This window comes from Camelus ferus, chromosome 27, assembly GCF_009834535.1.
Source record: "Camelus ferus isolate YT-003-E chromosome 27, BCGSAC_Cfer_1.0, whole genome shotgun sequence".
Taxonomy (NCBI): Eukaryota; Metazoa; Chordata; class Mammalia; order Artiodactyla; family Camelidae; genus Camelus; species Camelus ferus.
The window spans coordinates 10,218,187-10,244,392 of NC_045722.1; the positions used below are offsets into that span (position 1 = coordinate 10,218,187).

Genomic DNA, 26,206 nt, shown 5'->3' on the forward strand with positions numbered 1-26,206 from the left:
GGGCACTGCTTGGAGCTGTTGGCTTAAAGAATCTGGCTCAGAGAGCTCTTGTGTCCCCACCTTCTGTGATGGCTGATGCCCCACCTCTTGTCCCCCAGACCAAGCTGCTGACCCAGTATGTGCTGAGTCTGGCCAAATATGACCAGAACTACGATATCCGAGACCGAGCGCGCTTCACCCGGCAGCTCATCGTCCCTTCGGAGCAGGGTGGGGCCCTCAGCCGCCATGCCAAGAAGCTCTTCCTGGCACCCAAACCAGCCCCAGTCTTGGAGTCATCCTTCAAAGGTGGGAGCTGAAATCAAGAGTAGCCTTCCTGGAGGAAGAGGAAGATTGGCTGGCACCCCAGTCCCAGACCTCCCTGCTGAGAGCTCTGTTTTAGCCTGGTGCCAGGCTCTGATGGGCAGGACTTCTGGAGACATGCCAGCCCTGTCCCTGGGGCCCAGCTCTTTGCCCAGCGTGCAGCATCGAGGGCTTGCTCCTTCACCCACTCACAGCCACCGCCAGCATCACCTCACCTGGGTCTCTCCTCTCCGGATCCCCTTTCTAGCCACCTCCCTGAGCAGGCTCTATATATCCAGATCTTGCATACCACGGGCCCAGGAAGACAGGAAGTAAAACACCATACAAAGGAGAGGTGTGGGTTTGTAAGGATCCCATGAAAACAGTTGCCAGCACTTGGTGGGCTGTCACTGGCGTTCAGCCCAAACCCTGGGCCTCAGGCCCTCAGCCTTGCCTCTTTTCTTGGGCTGGTCTCCCATGTCAAAGGCTCTGAGAGAGGCGGGGAGTGGGAGGGTCCTCCAGCTGGCTCTCTGGACCCAGGAACCTACCCAGGAGGGCAGCCTCCTATACCAAGCTCGGTTCTCCTGCAGATCTTTTTGTTCTGCTTTTTCTCCTCCCTGGACCTCAGGAATAGGGAGATTCTGAGGGATGGGGCAGATGTGAAAACCTCCCAGGAGGAAGGGGAATGGTCCTTTTCTTCTCTCTAACACCATTCCCACTTACAAGTTTCTGCGTTGCCCTCCTCGGCCCTGACTCCCTCCCACACCCTTTCGGACTGCTCACCCCTCCCCATGAAGTCTGGAGCCTGACCAGACACACCACCCTGCCCCTTGACCTCTTATTCACAATTGCTACCCTGGTCCCAAGTAGGCCTCCTTCCTGAGCTTGACTTACAACAGCACAGTCCCCACTGCCCTGGAAGAGAAGCCTCACTCACATTTCTGCATCCCCAGCAGGGAGACCTAGGAGGACAAGCCAGCAGCAGCTCTGAGCTGAGTCCCCTCCTGCCCTCCTCTGCTCCTGTCCTTCAGCCCTGCTCTAGCTGGGCCATACAACCTTTTTTCCAGCATATGGGCCTGAAGTTTCAGTCAGGGCAGAAGTACCATCAGGGGACACCACCACCCCTTTCTTCTGTCTAGCTAGGGGTTTCCAACCAGAATCACCACCCAGCCTCACCTAGGAAACAAGTCCCAGGGCAATTTCCTCACTGTCACCATTGGCTTGACCTCTTACCCTGTCCCCAGACCGGGACCACTTCCAGCTGGGCTCACTGTCCCACCTGCTCAACGCTAAGGCCACGGGCTACCAAGAGCTCCCAGACTGGCCAGAGGAAGCCCCAGATCCATCTGTGCGCAACGTGGAGGTCAGCAGGGGTGGAGGTCAGCAGGGGTGGAGGGTTGAGTTGTGTGTGCAGAGGGATAGACAGCAGGGAGCCCTGGGTGTGCCAGCCAGCCCTCCTGATACCCTCCCCATGCACAGGAAGAAGATCTCTCCCTTGTTGAGACCCACGTGGGCCTGTTGGGCGAATACACTGAGGTCCCCCGCCCCTGTGTGCTGTGTGCCCTCTGCTCCGTGTGCAGTGCTCTCTCCCACCCTGTGCTGCCCCCTCCCCTTCCCGTTGTGTGCTGCAGCCCTGTGCCTTCCCTATACCCTGTTTCTTCCTTGTTGGCAGTGCCCCTCTGTGACCAGCATCCCCTTCCCTCTGTGGACAGTGCCCCTTCCCTCCCCTCCGTTATTCCCTCTTGGTGACAGGACCAGTTGGGGCCCCAAGAAGAGGCAGGGTGACAGATTAGAGGGCCTCATGCTTTCCCTCCCCCTCCCCACCCATCATTTAATGACCCCCTCCCCCATCTCCAGGTACCGGAATGGACCAAGTGCTCAAATCGGGAGAAGAGGAAGGAGAAGGAGAAACCCTTCTACTCAGACTCTGAGGGGGAGTCAGGCCCCACAGAGTCTGCAGACAGTGGTGAGGAGATGGCAGAGCTGGGGCCCTGTGCTCCTGCCCATGTGTGTGCCTTGTGGCTGGCTGACTGGAGCACGTGTGTGCTCATGTTTCATATGGTCATGTGTCCAACAGGGTGTGCACCTGCTTGAGTGCACCTGCACGTGTGTTTATGCACCTAAGGGATTGCATGTCCCAGATGCTTGTTCAGGTCTCTGTCCATACAGGTCCATCTTTGTCCCAGGTGATCTAGTTGGCGTCTGGGACTGGGAGCAGGTTGAGGGTGTGGGAGGCTTACTGCTTCAGTGCTGAGTCTGAAGCTGGGCACCCAGGGAACCCTAGGAGTCCTGCACACAAGGGAGAGCAGCCTGAGATGGTCTATCCACAGACCCCGGGTCTGAGAGTGAATCGGACAGTAAGAGCAGCAGTGAGAGTGGCTCTGGGGAGTCCAGCAGTGAGTCTGACAATGAAGACCAGGAAGAGGACGAGGAGAAAGGGAGGAGTAGTGAGAGGTAAGATGACTGGGGGGCTTCCGGGGTCTCCCCAGGAAAAGAAGGGCTAATAGCCAGTTTCCTAAGAGCCCCTGAGCCTCCCCATGAGCTGATGGGCCTGCTGGTCTGCTCGCGGGAGGTCTCTGCGGCAGGCCTGCACCTTATGGGGGCAGCATGAAGAGCAGTCAGGACGGGGGCCTGAGCTGGCACAGGCCTAGGAGCTCAGGTGTGGACTCCACTGGCCCAGGCTCCCCACCCTCACCCCTGCTTTCCAAGGCTTTTCCTGCTCTTCTGTGAGGCATTGAGGAGCCATCCAGGCTGGGCCTGAGCCCCATTTGCCCCCTCTCCTCCAGTGAACAAAGTGAGGAGGAAGGTAAGAAGAAGATGAAGAAGAGGAAGAAGGTGTCAGAGGGACAAGGAGAAGGCTCGTCCTCAGACGAGGGCAGCGATTCCAGCAGCAGCTCATCAGAGTCTGAGATGACATCAGAGACTGAGGAGGAGCAGGTGGAACCTGCCTCCTGGAGAAAAAGAACAGTGAGAGCCTTGGGCAGAAAGGGGGTGGGCTCTTGGACCAGGGCCCTCCCCATCCTCTGGGCCAGGCCCAGGCATCTCCCCACAACCCAAACAGGCCAGGATAGTCCCTTTCCACACTCACATCCCACATTTCTCTTCCAGCCTCCCAGCAGCAAAAGTGCCCCTGCAGCCAAGGAGATCTCCCTGCTTGATCTAGAGGACTGTGAGTTTGGGTTGTAGAAGTCTTAGGGGAAGGATGCCTAGGTAATGTGACTTTGGAAGGTCCATGGGAGTTCTGAATTAGGTTTCTCAGAGCTTCAGGGTTGGGGGAGCAGACAGAACACATCTTCAGCCCTGAAAGGGCAGCAGGACAACCTCCCCAGGTGTGGGCTTGGGGTCAAGGGTGGGTATCCCTGCAGAGGCACCAGGCTGCCACGTACCTCGCTGTCCATGGTGCTGAACTGTCTGCTCCCTGAGCCTTGGGTTCCTGCTAGATCTGAGCCAATTCCACTTTGCCTCTCCCTCATCAGTCTTCCTCATATGTTCCCACAGTCACCCCTCCAAGTGTCCAGCCTGTGTCTCCTCCCATGGTTGTGTCCACCAGTCTGGCTACTGACCTGGAGGGCCTGACACTCACAGACTCTTCTCTGGTGCCCTCAGTGAGTGGGATGGGGAGGCACTGGGCTGAGGCAGGGACACATTTCTGTGCTGCATCCTATGGTATGGGTTTGTGTGAAGGGGGTGTGATGGATGGGACAGCTTTGAGTCCCTATTGCTGTGACCACAGGTGGGGACAAGGCTGGGACATGCTCTCTCCTTCTTGCTCATGTCTATACTTCCCCCACTCCTCCTCTCCTCTAGCTGCTGAGTCCAGTGTTGGGTGTTGGGAGGCAGGAGCTGCTGCACCGCGTAGCTGGCGAGGGGCTGGCTGTGGACTACACCTTCAGCCGCCAACCTTTCTCCGGGGACCCCCACATGGTGTCTGTGCACATCCACTTCTCCAACAGCTCTGATACCCCCATCAAGGGCCTGCATGTGGGCACCCCCAAACTGCCTGCTGGCATCAGCATCCAGGAATTTCCTGAAATCGGTGAGGAAGGTGGTGGAGAAAGAGGCTCCTGGGTGGAGTTGGTCTTTCTGTGGCTGTTGAGGCCCCCTCTGTGTCAGGCCAGGGTCTAAACTATAGGGGCATGGAGATGGCATCTAACACAGTCCATGCCCTGGTGGACAAGACAGACTAGAAAATGAGCAAGTCCATATCAGGGCAAGAGGTGCTTGAGGCTTGGTTGTTCCAGAACTGACTTAAATGGGGAAAGGTGTTCAGAATTTAGGAAAAAACCAAGAACAGTCTCCAAGGGCCCAGAAAGCCAGGATTCCATAGAGGGGTGGTCAGCTCTGGCAGTGGATGGGATAATGGGCCTGGGTTCCAGACCTGTCGTGATGGTGTTTCCTTCTCCCCCTTTCCCTGCCTCATACTGCTGCAGAGTCCCTGGCACCTGGAGAGTCTGCCACTGCTATCATGGGCATTAATTTCTGTGACTCGACCCAGGCGGCCAACTTCCAGCTGTGGTATGTGTCCAACTCATGGAAAGGGGTAGTAGGGTGGCTGGGGAGAGGTGGGGTGATAGTAGGTGGGGATACACCATGATCTGATGGGTCTGGAAGGCCTCCCAAGACCTCAGGTCTTACCTCCCTCTCCTGCTGCCTCTAAGCCCTGCCTCCAGGCAAAGTGGGAGGTGAGGGGAGAGATATTGGTCTCACTACCTCTCCCTCTGTCTCTTCCTACCCTTCCCAGCACCCAAACCCGACAGTTCTATGTCTCCATTCAGCCACCTGTTGGGGAGCTGATGGCCCCCGTGTTCATGAGTGAGAACGAGTTCAAGAAGGAACAGGGTGAGTGCTCCTGGGGGTGGGCAGGGAGAGCGTTCAGCACCACCCACTGGGGCTCATTCAGCTCCACCACACAGTCATGCTGAGGGAGCCCCAGCTCCTGCAGATCGAGGGAAGCCTCACAACTTGTGGCTCCAGGACGCTTCAGTGAGGCTTGGGAGAGAGTTGGGACTCAGCCAGGCAGAAGATTATAGGCCAGCATTCCTACTGAAGGAAACATCATGAGTATGTGTTAGTGAAAGTTTAGAGGAAGAATGGAAGGGAGCAGTTTGCTTTGGGACATAGAAGTTCTTAGCATAGGGGAGTAGTGAGAACAAAGCTAAAAATATGTTTGGTCTAGTTTCTGGAAACCTTTAATGCTATGCTAAAGGGTTTCAGTCCAAAAATCCCAGAGCTGGAAGGGGTCACAGAAGGTCCAAGTCCATCGTTAGAGAGATAAGGACTATAGATTTCATTTTCCTAGCAGTGGAGGAGTCATTGAAGTTTTTTTGAGCAATGAGGGGGTCAGGTGCAGACCTCTGCTTCAAAAAGAGGAATTTGGTAACATTTACAGCTAAAACTGGAATTGAGAGAATCTGCAAGAGGAAAGTGGGAAGAAACATGGGGCTTCATGAATCCTGGCTTTAAGTTCTAAACTTGTCACTTGCTTGGTGTGTGGCCTTGGACTAAATTCTGTGACTAGTTATAAGGCTATTGCAGAAGATCAGATGAGAGATGATGAGGACCAGGATTAGAGCCATAGCAAAAAGAATGAAAGTCTGCAGTGGGGGAGAGAGAAGCCATTGGCATTTGCCCTAAGAAGGAGGAGAAGGAGACATATAAACTTACTCTAGAATGTCTGGCTTAGATGGTATGGAGAATGGCAGTGCTGTTCATCTAGACTAGGGGTCAGCCAACTCTTTCTTTAATGGACCATAAAACAAATGTTTTAGGTTTTCTGGGTCATGGTCTCTGTGGCAGTTCACTGTTGTAACACAGAAAGAGCCACAGGTAATATGTAAATGAATGTATGTGGCTGTACTCCAATAAAATTCTATTTGTGGACACTTACATTTGAATTTCATATAATTTTCACGTGTCATGAAATATCCATCTTTTGATTTTTTTCTCCAACACTTAAATATAAAAAAGAATCATGGGTCATGCAGGTGGTGGGTTGGATTTGACCTTGAGGCTGTAATTTGCCAAACTCCTGATCTGGAAGAAAGAAGAATGGTAAGGGAGGGGGAAAGATCTTGGTTAGTTTTGGATAAGCTGCTTTTGAAATACATTTGGGAAGTTCAGGAGGAGGTGTTTAGTACACAGCTGAAAATGTGGGTCTGTGCCCAGAAAATACTCCTATGCCGGAGTCAGGAACACAGAGGTGATAATTGAAGCTGTGAATATGAGTGAGATCAGCCTGGGAGAGAGATGGGCTGGAAGATAAGAAGGCCAAGGACCTTCCTTGAGGAAAACCTGTGTTTTTCAGGAGAAAAAGGAGGGAAGGATAAGAGAAGGAACAGAGTAAGAGGTGGGAGAACCATGAGAGATGAGAAGGTAGAAGAGTGCCTAGAGGGTGTACAGGCCGGGATGACCAAAGACCTTCAGAGCCACAGATAGGAAGCTGCTGCCAGTATCAGAGAGAGCAGGTCATTGCAAAAGTGGACACAGAGGAAATGGAGTCCTCTTTGGAGGACCTTGGCCGTGAATGGTGGGGGAAGACACAGCATTAACATGATGAGGGATCTGGCTTCTGGAGAGGACTTCTGAGGAGCCAGGAGACTTAATCATGGAGAAGCTAAAAGAACAGGGGCAAGAAAATGTCACTAGTAAGGAATGGAGGGGGTGAAAGCAACCGGAGGGGCACGTCCATTCTCAAAAGGAGAAGAATGGGAGAAGCAGCAGGAGGAGGAGAGAGAGGCTGAAGAGGAGGGCAGATGGAGGAGCTCACATGCTGGCTAGCGTGTGTGAGCATAGAGGAGAGGTCAGTGGATTGAGGGTTTCTAGGGATGCTGTGGGTGCCCAAGGGCTTCAGGAATCCTGGGCAGGTTTGGAGCTATTGCCACAGGTGAAATAAGGGGTCCACCTGTGAGGGCTGCATGTGACTACTGGACTCTGGCCTGTCTGGTAGGGACCAGCAGCAGCCACCAGTGATCTCTTTGTGAAGACTCAACCTCTAGGAGCTGGGAGAGATCTGAACTTGGACTGGAGGGCCAACTAGGAAGGACTGACTGGCCACCAAGTCCACTGGTACTCCCAAGTGGCTGGTGGCCCAGACGTCTGACAGTGGGGAAACGCCAGCTCAGTCTTTGGTCAGCACTGTGGATAGAGCCCTGGGTGGGGTGAGGAGACAGAGGGTCCCTGAGGGAGGGCCAGGTTCAAGAGGGACGTGACCCCTCCACAAGACCAGTGAGGGAGATTCAGACCTGCCCAGCCTGAGTAGAACCTGGTGAGGGTGCTAAGTGGGCAGACGCAGGTGCACCCACCACGGCCTCTGCCCTCATCAAGACCTCTGTCCCCAGGAAAGCTGACGGGCATGAATGAGATCACAGAGAAGCTCACGCTGCCAGACACCTGTCGGAGTGACCACGTTGTGGTACAGAAAGTTACTGCCACTGCTAACCTGGGTCGTGTCCCTTGTGGGACATCTGATGAGTATAGGTACTGACCACCAGCAGAGGGGAAGAGATGGGTTGGTTTGAAGGAGGGGCCCCATGCCCCAGGGTTGAGCCCCTTCCTCTACTCCCACCCCAGGTTTGCAGGGAGGACACTGACCAGCGGGAGCCTGGTCCTGCTGACCCTGGACGCCCAGCCCACTGGAGCTGCCCAGCTGACAGTCAACAGTGAGAAGATGGTGATCGGCACTATGCTGGTGAAGGACGTGGTACAGGCTCTGACACAATGATCCCAAGTGCTGTGACCTATTTGGCCCTCACTTTTCCCTCCCTTGTGATACCTAGGCTGTTAGCCTCTCTCTCTTCCTCTCTCATATCAGACTCCTCATTCCAGATACCATCCAGGGGTCCTCTCTCTATGTAGTCATTGTCAGGCTCCCCCCAATTCCCCCTCCCCATGGGTTCCTAGGTAACCTGTGCAGAGGGAGACAGCAGCTGCTCCATTTAGTCCTCTCAGCTTTTGGTAGCTATCTATGTAGCAAAATCTCAATAAAACATCTTCTCCCTAGATTCTGGCTTACCTTTCCTTTCTTCTGGGTGCCTAAGGGGGTTGGCAGGGGTAGGGGAGAGCTCTAAGAGTGAATGTGTTTGACCCTTGTGAATGATCACTACCAACCTTCTAGGGGAGGCTGTGACTGACTCTCAGAAGTGACTCTGGTTGGACCCCCAAGATGACCGTCTTTGAGTCTCCATGTCCTTCTGTGGAAGAGGCATCTGATCAGGGACGGGGAGGCCAAGCCGGAAGAACTCCCTGGTCCTTTTTATGAGCCTCTGCAAAAATGAAGCCTTGTCGATGTCTGGCAGTCCATTTTGGTTCCCCTCATGGGCTCTTGGGAAGAAGAACTCATAATGTGGGGAATTCCTAAACAGAGGTACAAGGTTCAGACTATGTCAACTACATCCAGATACGGAGCCTAGGGCCCCCACCTAGCTGGGGAGATGACCCAACTGGCCATCTTGGAGGGGGAAGAACAGGAGATGTAGAACAGTGCTTCTCAAACTGCCGTTTATCAGATCCCCTGGGGGTTTTGCTAACATGCAGATTCAGATCAGTAGGTCTGGGGTGGGGCCTGAGGTTCTGCATTTCTAACAAGATCCCAGCAACCCAGTTGCTCCACAGACATACTTGAGTAGTGAGGATGTAGAGCCCTCCACACCTGGGCCAAGCCTTCTAGGGGTGGCAGTGAGAGCCAGGGCCCTCCCTGGTGCCCTTCCTGGTGAGGAGAGAGGCTGAGCAGGCAGTGGTTCCTAAAGGTGTAAAAGGTGTTCTATTAGCATGTGTTCTGCCAGAAAAAAAAAAAAGTGTAATCAAATATGTTTAGAAATCATGGACTGAAATGCAGTAAGTTTATTTCCCACAGGCTTTCTCAGAGCCTTTACTATGTTAATGCACATTGTAATCCCCCACCCCCTCCTTCCAAGAGGGGCTAGAGCTCAGTGTTACCGATACTTGGTTTTGACCTTGGGATGATTTGTCCCAAAACATCTTGATTGACTGTATTACAGGAAACACACTCAGTGATAGTTCGAGATGTGGTGCCTCAGCCCTGATCCTCCATGACCAAGATTCTAGTTCTTTGATCATCCCTCCCCAGGGCCCTGTCACTGAAGAGTCCCTGAGCAAGTCTGTCTGGGGAGAGACAGGGAAGCAGGTGTGGCCCTCTTCTCAGGGAAGAACAAAGGCAGTGCCAGGGGACAGCCTGCCTCTGGCTCTGGGGACTTGCTGGGCTCTGTGGCACTGGAGAGCAGCTGGGGCTGCTGCTTCTTTGAGAGCCTTGGGGCCCCAAAGTCTTCCTGGAATCACTGTTTTTATCACTGCAGGTTCTCAAATGGGACTGATCTACCAGACAAGGGCCACTTGAATGGTAGACTCGTTCTCACTCGTGTCTCTGAATCAGCACTGCCTGCAGCAGGAGAAAGAAGGTGGGGGCATTTTTTTAAGAATTAGAACAAGGACCATCAGAGAATTCCTTACCAACCTGGACGTTGCTGCAGAGTTGATTCGGTAGGAACCAGAAGCTTATATATAAAGCATGCCAAGGAGCTCACAGACCAGGCTCCCAGAACCTCTTGGAAAGTGCCCCAGGATCTCCAACCCTGATAGTCCAGAGCATGGGAACATTGGTCAAAGCCCTGTGTTGGTTTCTCTGGAATGTGTCCCAGGCTGTGGGATTAGCAGTAACAGCCCTTCTTAAGAAAATGGTTCTTGTGCGTGAGATTGTCTCAGGAGAGGCAGGAAGCAGGAGAGCGAGGTGTAAGCAGGGAGAGTCTGAGTCTGCAGCTGGTCAGGAGGAGGAGGAGACCAGCTGGGAAGGCTGGGACTGCGGAGGCAGGCAGAGTGGCGATCTTCAACCCAGGAAGGGGAGGGGGCCCGTTCTGTTCTAGGGAATGAGCTGCGGGGAGAAAACGTCAGTCAGAGGGGAAGGGAGCCCTCAGCCCAGCCCAGCCCAGCCCATCTCTTCCAAAACTCTAGGTCCATGGCTGAACCTCCGCAGCTCTGCCATGTCAACATCCTTGAGTGAGTCTCTGCAGAGATAAGGCAGGGCCTACCCAGCACACATTTTGGGATCAGATCAGACAGGTCCTGGACCTGGGGGTGGAGGCCTCACTTCTTCCCAGAACATTCTTCTTTCCAACCCATATCATACCCCGTATCTTGTCACTGATCCAAGTCTTGGCCACTGTGGTCATGGGCTTCCTGGATCTCATGTGTCCCGTGAACAGCACTGAAGGGGCAGCCAGGGCCCTGGACTACAGAGCAGACTTGGAAGGGCTCTTAGGCTGTGCTGGTGCAGAGGAAGGGGTGTGGAGAGGGGCCAGAAACGCACAGGGACTTCCACAGAGGCAGAAAGTGCCCCCTCCCTGCAAGTGCTGGGTAGAGCATTAGTGAGGACCCAGGAGGTCCATGTGTGGCCTGAGCCTGACTGCAGGCCTTGACAGGTCAGAGGACAGTGAACACAAGGAGGGGCTGGGAACGAGAGTCCAGTCCGGCATGGCTTCAAAGTGGTACTCTGGCAAGTGGGTAAGAGGAACGGCTTCAGCTTCCGCCAGGCTGCTCCAGCTGACCAGCTGCAATGATTGGGGAACAGACCCATCTAAAGACACTAAGGAAGCCGCGACAAGGACCCCAGAGTTGGGGCATTAGTTGTACCCATGCCTGAACCCCTAGTCAGTCAGCTGCAGGGCAAGCCTCTGTGCTCGTTTAGCACCTTCAGCGGGGAATCTTGAGGGTCACCTCCTAGCACAGCCTACAGATCAGAGGGATGGGTTGTTGTGTGTCAGTGTGAGGGGATTTTCCCTGGCCTGACTGGGCAAAGAAGGGGAAATAGGAAACTTCTGACTCCCCAGAATCTGGCTCCTGGACAACCAGGATCCTCACCAGCAATTTCTTCCCTGCCTCCCCAGCCACATTCATGTCCCTCTCAGTGGCTCCCATTTCTACCATGGCTCCACATGAGGTGGGTGGGGGAAAGGTCTGCCTTAGGTCCCTCCTTCCTCATCAAGCACTTACTGAGCAGCTAGGCACTGTGGTGGCAAAGGACCTATAGGTTGATGACCAAGCAGGACTGGGGTGTGAACCATGGAAGGACTGCTCAGCCCAGTAGGTCCCGTCTCATTCCACCAGCCTGCAACTGGCTGCAGAGCTTGCAGGGTTGGGAGAGCCCCAGCTCAGGGGTGGGGCAGGAGAGCGGTGGGAAGGTGTGCATGGACCGGGGTCCTCAAGGAGGTGAGCTGGGTCCTCATTCTCTGATGGCCTGGTCAGTGTTGTCTCCCAGTGTCAAAAGAAGAACAGTGAACTGGTGCCTGGAAGGGTGAACCCCAAGAAGGAGTTTGGAGAACAGGGGATAATGTGGAGCATATCCAAAGGCAAAGCAGTGCGTAACTTCTTGGCTCTTCTGCTTCATGGTGCTGGCCTGACCCCGTTGTCTCTCCCCTGTCCCCCTTCCCCCTGACCTGTCCACTCAGAGAAAGCTCTGAGGGATGCACTGTTTGATCCTGACGGTTGGGAACACCCATCCTTATTCCTCCACTACTGCCCAGGATGCTTTGGGGTCACTGAGGCTTGGGACAGTGCTGAGGAGGGTGAGCAATGCTGGGGCTGCCCAGACCCCCTGAATGTCACTTCTTATCTTGGTGCCAAGGGCCTTCTAACTTTAGCCCCTTTTCAGATCTGCCACCCAAGAGTCCACCTGAATGGGGCTTCCCCGTGGTGATGGAGAACAAAGGTTGCCAATGGCTCAGAAGAATGCTTCTGTCTGGGATCTTCCCAGACACATATGTCCCTGTCTTTGAGAATATATAAAATTTTTGAAGTATAATATTCATACAGAAAATTGTACAGATCACCAGAGTGCAATCTGATGAGCTGTCATAGAATGAATAACCTGCATGAACAGCATCCAGACCAAGGAGCAGAGCGCAGCAGCACGCCTCGCTCCCGCCTCCTTCTGGCTTGGGGCGGTGTTTTGTTTCACTCAGAGATCGATTGCAGAGCTCTGAGACGTTTCAACACCGACTGCAAATGGCATTGGGACCCCAGGAGGCCAGCACAGCCTTGTGTCTGGCAATGACAACACGGCGGTACATGCTGCACTCTGGGGCTCCTGGGGACGTGCTACCAACAACCCCTGTGGCAGAGGCGGGGTTTGTGGAAACAAGTGGGGTGGTCTTCTTGGTTTGACTGAGAGAGAATGTGAGGAAACAGCTCTGAGGAAAAAGGAACTCTTGAGGGCTTGGGCAAGGTGACTCTGATCTAGGCCTTGATGTGCTAGGACCCCAGCATCTGCACCTGCAGAGGGAAGGCAGGGAGAGGTGAGGCCAGGAGAGGGTGAGCGTGGTCCTTGTCACTAGGACCAAGGCAGGACTGAGCCCCTGGGCTCCTGACAAGAGTGGCTGCACCCTCTAGTAAATCTGTAAACTTCTCAGTTTCCTTAGCTGCAAAACGAAGGGGACAGCCTCTCAGGTTCCCATGTCTCTCCTTGTGCTGTGTGTGACTCTAGGAGCCTCTAACCCTGTTGCAAGCATCTCAGGACAACTGGCACTCACCGTCAGCTGTGATTGGTGAGGAAGCCGACCTCCAGTGATCCCTGCTTCCTGGCATTCGCACCCTTGTGTCACCCCCTCCTACATTTTATCAGGGTTGGTGTGTGTAAACAATAGGATGTTGCAGAGGAATAGTGTGTCATTTCTGAGATGAGATTTTGATAGTCATTGTACCTCCATCCCTGTCTCTCTGGTCATTTGCTTTGGAGAAAGCCTACAGCCCTCCGGAGAGGTCCATGTGACAGGGAACTGAGTGAGCTTGAGGCTGAGCTTGGAAGCAGATCCTCCAGCTGCAGGCAAAGCTTCAGATGACTGCGGTTCTGCCTGACAGCTTGACTGCACCCTCAGGAGAGCCTGAGCCAGAACGGCCCAGCTAAGTCAACTTTGGATTCCCAATGCTCAGAAATTGTGTGAGATAGTAAATATTTGTTATTTTAACCTGCTTAGTTTTGGGGTGACTTAACAGCATAGATTAATACAGTCCAGCTGTCGACTCATCTCCCAGGGTGTTGGAAAAGTCCTCAGAGGGGGCCTAGACCACAGGCCTTGAGCTTCAGAGCAGTTTGCTCCCACGTTCAGTGTCAGTGGTGTGCTGGAGCTGGCTCGCACCAGCTCATGAGCACCGGCTGGCATCAAATTGGTAGTTTGAAATTGGCCATAGTAGGAGTATTTATGCCACAGAAAGAGATGAATACAAATCACTCCCCTCCCTGCAGCCAATTGCCAAACATTTACCAGCACACCCCTGCCCTTATCTCCATCTCTTAATCTCTTTAAACAATTATATTTTAAGTTTACAGAATAAAATTACTGCTTGAGTACTGATCACCTGGTTTATGAACTAAAGCGCTCATCAACTCCTCGTTTCACGAGCTCGTCTCTCCCCACCTGAAGTAAATGACTATTCTGCATTTTCTGCTTATCAGAACCATGCATGTTTTTGTACCTTTACTACACACGTGTTTCTAAACAATCTATCGTATTGTACTTCGTGACAGTAACGTACTGCATATTTTCATATTTTATGTAAATGGCGTTGTAGAATATGTGTTCTCCTATGTCCTGCGTTTTTCACTCAATGTTGTTTGAGTCATCCATGTTGATATGATTAGCTTTATTTCATTTACTTTTGCTTATATACAGTATTCCATTGTATGACTAGACCACAATTTGTCAATCGACTCTCCTGTTGATGGGGATGTAAGGTATTTTATATTTTATTTTTGCAATTTTGAATCACACAGCTACTGGCATTTTTACTCCTGCCCATTTTAACACGTGGGAAAGTTCCTCTAACATGTTTCCCTGCGAGCAGGATTGCTGGGTCTTAGAGTATACTCACCTGCAACTTAACAACATTGCCAAATTGCTCACCAGAGTAGCTGGACTTCATATCAAGAACGTTCACTACACCTTCATTCATAATCCTCCGGTTCAAATTGCCAATCAATAGGAGAATGGAGAAACAAATTATGGTATATCCATATAACAGAATACTACTTAGCAATAAAAAGGACTGAACTACTGCTACCTGCAACAACATGGATGAATCTCACAGGTGCTGTGTTGAATGAAAAAGGCCAAAAGCTTATGTGAATGCTTAAAACAGAATGAATCTGTGAGGAAAGTAGTAATAATATTAGTTACTTCAAGGAGGAGGGGTAAACTAGGAAGAGCTTGTGATGAAACCCTGTGGGGTTCTGGAAGGATTCTATGCCTTGATGGGTGGTGGTTACGCAGGTAAAAAATCATCAAGCTGTACACCTAAGCTTATACGTTCTGTGCACTGTCTGTACGTGGTTTATCTCTTAATTCAAAACATGCAGAAAACAAAAGTCACAAAGTGGTTGAACCAGTTTACACCCTTCCTGGCGGTGAGCCTGCTGTTGGGATAGTGAGCCTTGTTCACTTTGTCTGGGAGGTGTGAAATGGTATCCCACTGCTTCATTTGCATCTCCCTGGTTATTGGTGAGGGTAGGCATCTGGTGATACAAACAAACATTGGACATTTGGGTTTTCACTCCTGTCAACTGCCTGTCCCCATCTTTACCCATTTTTCTATTTGTCTCATTCTAGAAGTTCTTATATATTCTGGAAACTAGTCCTTTATAGATCAAGTATTGCAAATGCCTTCTTCCAATCTATGGCTTGTTTTTTCAAGTTTTAAATATCTTTTGATAAACCAAGGTGTTAAGTTATGATGTGGTCAATGTCCCTTTATATCCTGTGCTTTTTGTCCCATATTTACAAAATTTGTCCTCATGCTGCGGTAATAAAAATATTCTAATATTTTCTTTTAAAAATTTTTCAAGTAATACTTTACATATTTCTATTTTAACCCATTTAAAATTTACATTTGTGGATGATGAAAGGTAGGGCTGATTCACTTTCTTTTGTCCCACTTAAAAGGGCACAAAAAAACCAAAAAACAAAGAACATGGTTTCTTCTGCACAGAGCCTGGCAGAAGTTGAGTAGACACCACGTGCCCACTTTACCTTGTGGTCTTGAGTTCCTAAATGAATTCCTCTTCTGATCTTTTTCAACCAGGGAAATTATTTTCTCCCTGCAGTCTCTTTTCTTCTTTTAGCTCTCTGCCTGCTGTGGAGGCACTGAACACCTGAGCATATAAAAGACTACAGGGTCACTCCTGTCTCCCCAGTGCATGCATTTAAAAGTCCAGCCAATTACGGTTACACTTAAAACCTGTATTCTAAATCTGGGGCTTGACTGCAGAGATGGTGCCAGGCATAGCTGGGCTCAAAGGCTGTTTGTTGACTGGGAGAATGGATAATGCTGCCTGTTTGTTCCTGTTACTTCTGCCAGTGACCAGCTGTGGGGACTTGACCAAGTCATTTAACATCTCCACCTCTGCCACTTTCCACACCCTGCCCTGTGGATCGTGGAGCACTTCTGGTCAGGGGTACTGTTCTTCCTGTAGAACCTGCAGCCCTGGCCAAGTCAGGCAGGGAGCAAGGATTCACCAAATACATGCCCGTCTGTGGATTCAGCCACCCCTTCCTTCATTGCCTACAGTAAGCTCTGGGTCCGTCAGTAGGTAGTGTACACATAGGGTGCTGGATGTTTTGTTCTTATCTGGTTAAGGCTTCAGGCTCTGAAGCTAGAAGACTGCCTAGGTTTGAGTCTCCACTCCACTTCTAGCTGGGAGTCTTTGAGCTAGTTCCTTGACTTCTTTGAGCTTCAGTTTCTTCATCTGCAAATGGGTTAACCCAGGTAAAACACTTAGAACTGTGCCAAGCACACAGTAAGTGCTCAGTGAAAGTCAGCTGTTATTATTACCTGCAACACAGAGTTCAGGAAGAGGAATTTTATGCAGCAGAAATTTCTGTTCCAAGTCACCTGAAAGATACTTTCATTTTCCTATGGCTGGGAGTTTTAAAATATGAAAGAGCTCCCAGATTCCTGTTCCCCTGGGCACAATTCCAGGTTTCAGATTCTTATCTTACTCAGGTTTGGGTCAGGGACGAGGAAGAAATGGAAAGGATCACAAGTTAGCAGCCAATGAGCTGCATGAGGACCCTGGACATGCTGGCTGTGGCTCTTTAAATTTCAGTTACTGACCACATTTAAAATTAGATTTCACATTAAAAAACAAAACAAAACTGCATTTACAGCTTGTCTTGAAAGATCTGGCTGGGCTGGGACCTGCATGGTATCCATAAGCTAGTTGCCTTTTTAGATGTGCCTTGGGCCTTCTTGGTGCTCTCACCTATCCTCACTTGGCTCGTGGGCTGTAGGTATTTGGGTGTGGCACCCCTTGACAGGACAAGCAAGATACACCACTTTGCATGAGCTGTCCTCTGCTGTTTGTGGGCCAGGGTGAGACTTGTGGATGGGCTGCTTTGAGAGAAGGAAGAGCCCCAGGTAGGTCCTGGTGTGGGAGGGTTCCAGTGAAGCTAAACCAGAAGGTGTGGATTCCTGGGCAGCTGGAATGGGCCATTTTGAGGAGGGAGGGCAAGTGGCTAAGCAGCAAGTCTGAAGGAGAGAGAGGGTAGAGCAGTTTATAGCTAGGGGTATGCCCGGGCCCCCTCTTGTCCTGCCCTAGCAGCCAACACCCTCTCTGCTCATGATCTCAGCAACCCAAGAAGCTCCCACATGGGGATATTCTATGGATGGAGACCGGCCAACTCTCACTGTCACTCTGAGTCCTCCTGTGGACTTCTACTCCAGCACTGGTTCTTACCCTCACCTTCTCCCAGTTAATTCTCCTGCAACAGTAGACTAGACCTTGACTTCCTCTCCTTCCATTGCCCTGGACAGAAAACTACAGGTATCTGCCGCCCTCCCCTTAGCATCAGATCCAGGCCAGCCTCACCAGCCTGCCAGGAAGGCAGGAGTTGCTTCTTCCCAACTGCCAGGAGGAACCTTAAGCATAGTAAGTGCTTTATAAAATTGTATTACGATGATGAGGTAACACAAGTTCAACACTTAGTAATGCTCAAAAAACCTTGGTCCCTTTCCTCCCCACTCCCTCGTTTCTCCCCTTTTCTGTCCAACCTTTGCTACATTTCCAGTAAAATCTTAAAAGAGATCTGATACTGCCATTCTTCTGTTTACAATTCTTAATAGTTCCCCGCTGTCTGTAAAATAACGGCCCTTCACAAACTGGGCCCAGGCTTCCCTCGCATTATCCTGCGCCCGGGTCATATGGAGCCGCTCTGTTCAGTCCTCCTTCCCAGCCTTTGCTTGATCTCCCCCTCCTGGCACGCCATCTCCGCCTCTGCGCTTGCCTGGAGCTTCCGGTCCGCCCCGCCCCGGCTACCCCAGGACGCCTTTCCCGACGACAGCCCGACCCACGGTGTCTCTCACCCCGGGACCCCCGCCCTGTCTCTTCTCCCCATTCGGAGAAGTTTCCTGTCGCAGTCCGGCAAGAACGTCGGAAGCGGTTTCCCCAGGGAACTGCGGTCCAAAGAGGCCCCCTGGTGTTTTTGGAACTTTCCGGGATCCCCGGACGCCGGCGCACCGCCCCCCGCCCCCGACCAGTTCCAACACACGGAGCAGCCAGTCTAGAGTGAGCGCGCCTCCTGGAGCCCAAGGAGCGAAGGCTCGGACCGGGGTACGTAGGGTTGGCTTTCGCCGGGAGAGGTCCTTGGAAGGAACGGAGCGTGGACACTGTAAAGAGGGCTTTACTGACAAAGCATATTGCCGCCCCGTCGCAGAGGCTTGTAAATCGCGTCCTATTTCATAAGGGGTAAACTGAGGCCCAGAGGAGGTAAGTGCCTTGACCAGGGTAACTAGGTGAGTGGCGTGCTTAACTTGGGCCCTTGGCCTCTCAAGGGGGCAGCTGTGGCCAGCAGCCTCCGCGGCGGCCGAGCCCGCCCGGGTCCAGGCGCCTGGCTCCGGGTGGGCGACTGAGCCCTCAGCGCAGCATGCTGGAAGGGGCGGGGCCCCGGGCGGGGCCGACACAGGTGCCTCGCATCCGGCCGGGGGGCGGCTCCGCGGGGCTTTATAAGCCGTCCAGAGTGCGGCGCTGTGCGCGGCTCGCTGCAAAAATAGTGCCCACGTGTCTGCGCGTCCCTCGCCGTGCCGGCCAGCCGCCCGCCGGCCGGTCCGTCCTTCCCGCAGGGCCACGCCAGCCCCATGGCGCTCCCGCTGGTAAGAGTTGCCTGCCGCCCGCCAGGGCGGGGCTGGGCGGGGCCGCGGTCCCGAGCGAGACTGCTAACGGTCCGCGCGCAGCCTCGGCCGGCTCCGCGGTACCCTCCCCCGCCCCCCGTGTGCGCGAGTCCCGGGCGGGGCGCGGGTCACGTGCCCGCGGGCGTGGGGCCTCGTGGAGGGGTGTGTGGCGAGGGGGGGTAGGGAGCCTCCTCGTGACTCAGGGCCTTTGGGCTTAAAGGCGCCGCGGCCCTCCGGGGGCGGCCGGTGGGGCCTCCGAGTGGCGCTGCAGACTGCCGGTGGCCTCGAGTGTATGTCTAGACGGGAGCTGACCGGACGGAAGGGTGCACCCGCGTCCAGAACACTTCCTTCTCCCGCAGCCGTCGCATGTGAGACCCGAAGCCACCGGCGCTGGGAGCTCACGCGCCTCGCAGCGTCCCCAACGAGTCGCGTTCGTACCCAGGGGGCGGTGGGGACGGGCGGCCTGGGTGGGGCGGGGCTGCTGGTGGCAGAGACCCCCCCGCGTTGGGCCTCCGGACACCTGAGATTGCCACGACGGCAGCGGGCGCGGCTCCTTTAAGGCGGAGGGATCAGGCCCCTCGTGCAGTCGGCACGCACTTCCTTGGCCCAGGAGGTCACGTGGCTTCACACGTTCGATTGGCGCAGGAGCTGGAATTCTGGGGGCTGGCTTGGCTAGGTAGGGTTGAGCGCTAGTGGGTGGCTCGCACGTGCAACGTGGCCTCGCTCTGGGGAAGCCTCGAGGCTCGGAGGTGGGTCCTGCGGCCATGGGCGGGGGTCATGCATGCCGCGGAGGTTCCTCAAGCGTGGAGCTGAGCTAGGCCGCACCAGCCTTGGTTTTCTCCCCCACGGGCTGCCTGGCCAGTGGAGAAGCGTGCGTGTGGCCATGATTTTGTCATTCTCTCCTCAGTCCAGGGCTGGACCAGGTGCCCAGACGCCGGTGAGGGGTTGGGTGCCTGCTCGGCTCTGGTCTCAGGTTTGGTGGAGCAGTGGCTTGGGAAACAGCCTGGTTGGTTCTTAGGCTTGTGCCTGCCCCGGGGGGAAGAGGGGTCTCAGACCAGGAAAAGGTCACTCACCTTTGGTTGTCTCACTTGGCGTCATTCCCCCGGCTTTTTCCCTGCGTGGGTGTTCTCTACCGTCAGGTCGACCCTGACTTTCTTGCTGTGTTCCCAGAGGGCCCAGGCAAGGCCCGGCTCTTTGTAAGTGGCCTAGCGCCGCCCAAGAGACCGAGAAAGACCAGGTGGACACCTGGGCTCTGGAGCACATCCTCGTGTGCACGGGTTATTTTTTGGTGGCACTTTGTGCCTTGCAGGCCTTGCCCCTCTGCATGGTGCCCTGCTCCAGGTTGCACTTAAGGAGAGCTCTCAGAGGCGGGGTTGCTGGCCATGGCCCCCATCCCCCACCCCGCCCCGCGGCCTCGGCTCTGCTTAGCGCTGCATTTCGCTGGCAGCTGCCTCCTTTGGTCTCCGTGGCTACCGATCTGCCGCCTCGCTCTCTCCAGCACCTGAGCAAACCGCTGGTCTGCGTCATTTGCAGGGAGAGAGGGGCCAATGGGTCGGAGCTGGTTCTCTGGAAGCCATAGGTGGCCCTCTTGCCTCCCGTGTGCCCCTCAGGTGACAGAGCTGACATGTGCCAGCTGGAAGTGTGTGTCTCTTGAGGATAGTTTGCACTCTTAGGCTCTGGTTGTGTTTGAGCCCAGGGACACGTGCTGGGTTAAAAACAAAAATAAATGCAAACAGGCAGAAGGAAACCTTGGAAACCTCAGGCTGCTGGTGGTTTTCCTGGCGGGTTGGTTTTTATCGTAGGTAGAGGAGTGGAAGGAAGTGCTGCTTCTGGAGCTCCATGGAGTCTGGGCTGTCGGGAGCCCCTCAGGACAGGAGGGTTAGGGCTGACCACTGGTCTTGGAGCACCCTCACCGAGCATGCTTCGAGCTGAACTGTATTTACAGAGCACGTTGCTGTAGAGTTTGGCGTTTGTCACAGTGATGTAATTTAAACTTGAGGATTGACCTGGCAGTACATGCTCAGTTTATAGAGCTAGGATTTTGGAGTTGACTAGCCTCTATGTAACCCTGTCTGTAATGTAGAAACACTTGCTTTTCTCCCTCCCCAGGGTTGTCTTGCAGACATCTCTCTGGCGCAGGCTCCCTGTGAGGTTGGGGAGAGCTATGCCAGCCTCTACAGCAGGCAGAAGGTTAGAGAGCTGATGCATGGGCCCTGAGTTAGTTGATCTTTGTCTTCTCTCCTAGTAAAGCTGCCAATCTCTTTTTTTTTTTAATGTAGCAATTAACAAATTATAAACACTACATGGATCAAAGTAACATGTCTCTAGAGATTGGATTTAACCTGAGGGCTAGTTTGGGATCTCTGTCTTAAAACATCCCTTTCTGGTATTCCCCCTATTTTGCAGATGATGAAAAGGGTTTAGAAATCAAGTCACAAGGCTATTAAGTGATAAAACTGGTGTGTGAACCTAGGTCTTTCTGGTGCCATAGCTCAACCTGTGATATTATGGTATTCTGGTATGTCGGGGGTGGTCAGAGGGTTAATGGTGATGTGAATTGTATAGAAAATGCGATGATCTACCGGCTGGTCACATTTATAGGCAAATTGAGCCTCAGCTGCATTGGAGGGAATTGGAGGTTGCTGTGGAAGTCAGTGTGGGTCTTCTGAGCATTAGTGCAGCAGTGTTGATGTCAGGAGGAATGTGCTGTGTCTATCATTCCATGATGTGTGTCAGAGCAGTTAGCTGACCCTGAGAGAGCCAGAGGTCTGGAGAAGTCAGGCTCCTCCCACTGTGGGGGTGACCCTCCCAATCCTCTGCACAAAAGACTTTCCTCTTTCAGGATGGTTAAATTTCAGCAACATTTTTCTTCTGAGACAAGGCAAATTTGAAATTATATAATTGTTTTAAGACCTGTAAAAGTAGAACAGGGCTTACTAAACCTCATTTTTTCTCTTTTAACTAAAATTCTCATAATTTATTTATATATATTTATATTGAAGTACAGTCAGTTTACAGTGTTGTATCAATTTCTGGTGTACAGCACAATATTTCAGTCATATAGTAACATACATATATTCATTATCATATTCTTTTTAAACCATAAGTTACTACAAGATATTGAATATAGTTCCCTGTGCTGTACAGTATAAACTTGTTTATCGGATTTTGTGAGAATCCTGTATTTTGAAATGAGAGACACTGCCAGAGTTCAGTAGGTTTTCTGTGCGATTCAGTGGATTTGTATATGTAATTCTTGGTGTATTTGTGGGGGAGGGTAAGCTGTGAGTCTCTCTACTCCGCCATCTTGGCTTAGCCTAAAATTCCCATAATTTTGTCTCTTAGATTTCCAGGAAGAATAAATACGGGTTTTAGGAATACATGGTAAAATCTGGAGTAAGCTCCCGGGGCATAAAAGAGCCCTGCATCATGAATGAGGGGTTGGGGTTTCATTCTGGGCAAAACTCAGAATTCTAGCAGTGTACACAGCCACACTAGCAGATGTAAAGTGATAGGTACCTTTATTTCTGTATCTTATCCCCAAAGGATATAAAGCAGTAAAGAGCATATTCAGAGACTTTGCCAAAGAGATTTTTTAGTGAGAATGCAGACTCAAATACAAACCAGTGGAGTTTTTTTTTTTAACCTGTTGTCTGAGAAGTTTTTGGAAAGATGGAAACTATGAAATGTTACCTGTCCCCGGCTGCTTCTTTAACTACGTTTACAGGCCAAGCACTAAGCTGTGAGTTCGATGTTTGTGAATTGGAGATGGAGGGGAAGGGTGAGATGACTAAAGAAGCTCTCTGCTGGTATTTTAGTGTTCGTATACTAGGTAGTATCTATGCAAAGTTTCTCGTTCATTGTTTTCAGCTGAATGACTGTTTTCTAACATTGATATGTGTTTGCTTAAAGGACAAATTCCAAACTCATTAGTGGGTAGTACTTCTGGGTTGAAGATTGAGATAAGAATGCATACTGAACCAGATATTAGTGTTTAGGCTGTTGCTTCAGTAGCTAGTGGTGGAGGCAGTAAAAGAATCACTGGATCAAATAGCAAATTATTTTCTCTCATATGGAAGAGCTGTGCTAATCCCATCCTGTTCTACAAATCTGCTTTTCCTAGGCAGTATCCAAGCTGTACTGACTTTGGGGAGAACTTGCCAGAAAACCTGGGGGTAGGGGAGGGGTAGGTTGGAAGGGGGTTGGGCTAGAGATTGGAGTGGAGGAAGTTATATAAGAATTTTTGCTTCTCTTTGAATTAAAACTAAAGCACCAATTGCACCCTTTCAGTGTTTGGATTCTGCTGACCACCTGGCTTCTGCCCCACACATTGCAGCTTTGGAAATGCATTTTGTTTTCTTTCCTCCAATTGTTGCAGCCTAATTTTTGTTACACCTGCTTATGCAAGCTTGTCATCGTCTATAAGCACAGATTGCAAATGCTGAAGGTTTTTGTGTTCAAGATAGGACCCTCGAAACAAGGCATTTCTCAAGTATAGTAAATTGACTGAAAACATTGAACTGAAAGTGTAAATATTTCATATTTTCATAGGAAAGTTATCTGACTTTCCGTAAAAAGTCAGTTTCCAAATTTGAGAGTGTTGCATTTACATTCTAGACATAATTTTCAGAGTTTTGTTACAGGGATTTAAAAAGACTCCTGTTAGGGATTACTTTGCCTTCTTAATATAATGTGAATGTTTTAAAAGAACAGATGTAGCAGGAACATTCCTAATATTCAACTAAATAGGGTTGAGCTTTGCTTTCAGTGGTGCTGAAGAACTCTTAGGCATGGATAGCCTTTGAATTCTATTTCACTTTTCAGTATTCCTGCATGGCTGGAGTACCCTTTCAGATTATAGTGAGTTAACACTCTGTTTTAATATTTAAGACATTTTGTCATGGCTTTCTTTGAGATAATTGGAGAATCCCCAGAGGACAGGTCTAAAGATTGATTTGTGTGCTAAAAATGGGTCATGGTTGCATGTAGCTGCTGATTCTGGGAGTAACTGGACTACAATAGTGTTACTGCTTTCTTTATTCCAGCCGGCACAATATGCTGACATGTACCATCCTGACAGGTCTAGTACTCTGGCCTGAAGTCTTCTTTGATAAAGACGTGGGAGTAGCTCTCCTCTTATTGAAGGAAAGCTGTTACCTTGAAGAGCAGATTGAGTTTTTTGTGTCTTTTGACAGAACGCTTAATCCTTACTACTTAACACCTGTGTTCTTTGCATTCTGGCTTTGTGCTCCTGGTTTCTGGCTCTGGCACCATCTGTCTCCTGAGTCTGCACTTCCTCCTGAGACTTTTTTAAAGCTGTAATTTTGGAATTGTTTTCAAGCTCAAAAGGTGTTGGAGACCTGTCTGCCTCCCAGATAGAACTTGGAGTTGATAGCAAGCCCAGATTATAGTGTCTGACCATTTTCACAGACAAGGAGAATTAAGCGTAGAAGGAAAAGTGGTTGTTTATACAGTGAGAGGATGATAGAGCCAAACTGAAACGCAGGTCTTTTTATTTCCGGACTAGTGTTATTTCTAGAATTCCTGCACCTTGCCCTCTGCTATGCTGGTCTCTGATTATCTCATTGTATTTAAAATTTCCCAGTGGTTCATAAGACTCTATGGTTTCCTAGTTTTTCTTTGTCTGTCTGATAGATCTTTTCTTGTCCTGGCACTTACAGGCTTCCTCCTCCTCCCCCTGAGTGCCGTGTTCCCTCTGGTTCATTTTGTCGGCTCATCCTTGTTCCCTTATACAGAGGGCTTGTGTATTCCTCTAGCACCAGTTCTCCCTCTATGTGGTCAAGTTTTAGGTTGAGCATTTTAGCCCTGGTTGTTCTCAAGACCCGTAGTTCTCATTAGCCTGCTGAATAAATGTGTCTGTCTGAGGCATATTAAACCCAGCAGATCTCAAAACAACCAATTTCTTCTTTCTTCATCTCCTGAGGCTAATCTAATTCTATCCCCTCCACCCAATTACTAGTCTGTTTTTTTCTCTTGGGGGGAAAGAACTGTGTTTGGGTGTATTTTTTTGTTTTAAAAATTTTTTTAGCCACTAAATTCCCCAGTACAGAAGGATGCTAGGTAAATACATACTTGTAGCTTTCCTTTGGAAACCTCTTCCCAGTTTCTGTAACGATAGAACCTTGATGCTGTCTAGTTCTTTGTCTCCCTTGGCCACTGTATCCTTCCATTCCTTCTCCATTCCCATTGCTACCACAAATTCAGGTCTGCCTTGGATGAGTATTTTCAGTCTACTTGTTTCACCTTCCTTCTTAGTTATTCCTGCCTTTTCACGCCTGTGTCTCTGTGTGGAGCTCCGCCATACTAATGGTCTTACTGCTCCCCAGACAGATTCCCTCAGACCTTTGATCCTTGGGTCTTAATGGGTAATTGTATCTTCTAAGCTGAGTGGTGAGCACTAGGTGAGAGAGGGCCTTTTCCTGTATCTTTTCTAACACCCCTGCCCAGATCACCACCATAGGAGTAACTAGTGAGGTGTTACTGATTAAATATAGGAGTTTTAAAATGAAACTCAAACTTCCCTTGGGTTTTTGGACTTGAAGAGGCTGAATTTGCCTCTGCCAGTCAGGAGGTTATGCCAGCTCCACCTGCCACTTTTCCTTGTCATATTGCCCTGCCTCGGTTCGGGAGGACCTCTTAATGATAAAGCTTCCAAATGTTTCAGGTGAAGCACAAAGAACGGTATTTCCCTGCCCTTGTAAGAGACTCCCCATACAGCTTCAGTCACCACAGAGAAGTTCCCTGACCTGGTCTCACCTCCCCTCCTCTCCTGTTTCTCAGGCTGCCTTGATGCAGAAGGAAGAATAGGTTTGGAATCTGGGATTCTGATTTGAGTGCTAGTGCTCTATTAAGCTGATTGATTTGGAGAAAGATTTTCAGTTTTGCTAAGCATGTCTTTTTCTTTATATTGAGACAAGGTAAGCTCATAAATTCTTGTGAGGAACAGACCAACTTGGACAGTTGGTCATATGGGCCCTATTCTTGCCCTCTCCAGTTGGACTTAGCTTCCACTACTATCCCTTTTCTGCAGTTGTTGAAGAGTGTCCTCCTCCCTACTCAAAGAGCAGTTTTGTGTCTTGGAGTCCATCTTCTCTCATACCCTCAGGACCTCTTGGTCAGTTATCTCTGCTACAACTTTCACCTCTGTCTGTAAACATGATCACCTCTCTTCCATGTTTAGACCTTTCCTAATACAACCACCCCCTCCAGCAACCAGCCTCCCTGGCTTTCCTTAGCTTCCCTGTCAAGCTTTTGTACAGAGTAACCCCTCTATCTTTACTGCCTCACCCTTTCCTCATCTGTTAAATCCTTGATATCTGATATCATAAGATCCTCTTCCCTCTCACACTTTCTGTTCTGGAACTTTTTTTACCAAGTTCATTTTTCCCAATCAAATCTTACAGACGTTTCTTGAGCCTTTCAGGATGTTTGCATTCTTTCCTGGATGTTCCTATAAGATCTTTGAAAAGTGCAAATTTGATTACCTAATCCATAAGTGGTGGTTCTCAAACACTTCCATCTCAGGATTTCTTTATACTCTTAAAATTTTGAGGCCATCAAGAGCTTTTGTGCATGTGGATCATATCCATCAATTTTTACCCATTAGAAATTAAAACTGAAAAGAGTAAATTTATTTATTAGTTACTAAAAAAATAAATTCATGACATATTAATACAATTATATTTTCCAGAACAAACAAAAAAATGAGAAGAGTGAGCATTTTACATTTTTGCTGATCTCT

The 26,206-nt window shown here is 50.7% G+C and overlaps 2 protein-coding genes across 15 annotated transcripts in view; both read left to right on the forward strand.

Annotated features, from left to right (window-relative positions):
• Positions 1–8,275, forward strand: part of AP3B2 (adaptor related protein complex 3 subunit beta 2) — a 31,490-nt gene extending 23,215 nt beyond the window's left edge. For 2 of the 3 annotated variants that reach the window (XM_032469423.1, XM_032469424.1), the window contains 12 exons: positions 99–285; positions 1,524–1,642; positions 2,137–2,245; positions 2,610–2,733; positions 3,066–3,246; positions 3,388–3,448; positions 3,778–3,884; positions 4,087–4,315; positions 4,710–4,794; positions 5,021–5,118; positions 7,617–7,755; positions 7,849–8,275. In XM_032469423.1, coding sequence (XP_032325314.1) covers positions 99–285; positions 1,524–1,642; positions 2,137–2,245; positions 2,610–2,733; positions 3,066–3,246; positions 3,388–3,448; positions 3,778–3,884; positions 4,087–4,315; positions 4,710–4,794; positions 5,021–5,118; positions 7,617–7,755; positions 7,849–7,999 — 1,590 coding nt within the window. In that variant the 3' untranslated portion in view covers positions 8,000–8,275. Of the gene's footprint in view, positions 1–98; positions 286–1,523; positions 1,659–2,136; positions 2,246–2,609; positions 2,734–3,065; positions 3,247–3,387; positions 3,449–3,777; positions 3,885–4,086; positions 4,316–4,709; positions 4,795–5,020; positions 5,119–7,616; positions 7,756–7,848 lie in introns of all 3 variants that reach the window. The other variant, XM_032469425.1, reaches the window with a different exon arrangement.
• A 9,268-nt stretch (positions 8,276–17,543) lies between these two features.
• CPEB1 (cytoplasmic polyadenylation element binding protein 1) overlaps positions 17,544–26,206 on the forward strand; it is a 67,255-nt gene continuing 58,592 nt past the window's right edge. Inside the window, exon 1 of one of the 12 annotated variants that reach the window (XM_032468825.1) lies at positions 17,544–17,887. Coding sequence is in view for 4 of the 12 variants with exons in the window: in XM_032468811.1 (XP_032324702.1) it covers positions 18,737–18,874 (138 nt within the window). In the remaining 8 variants the exon portion in view is untranslated. The other 11 variants (XM_032468824.1, XM_032468816.1, XM_032468823.1 and 8 more) reach the window with 11 other exon arrangements.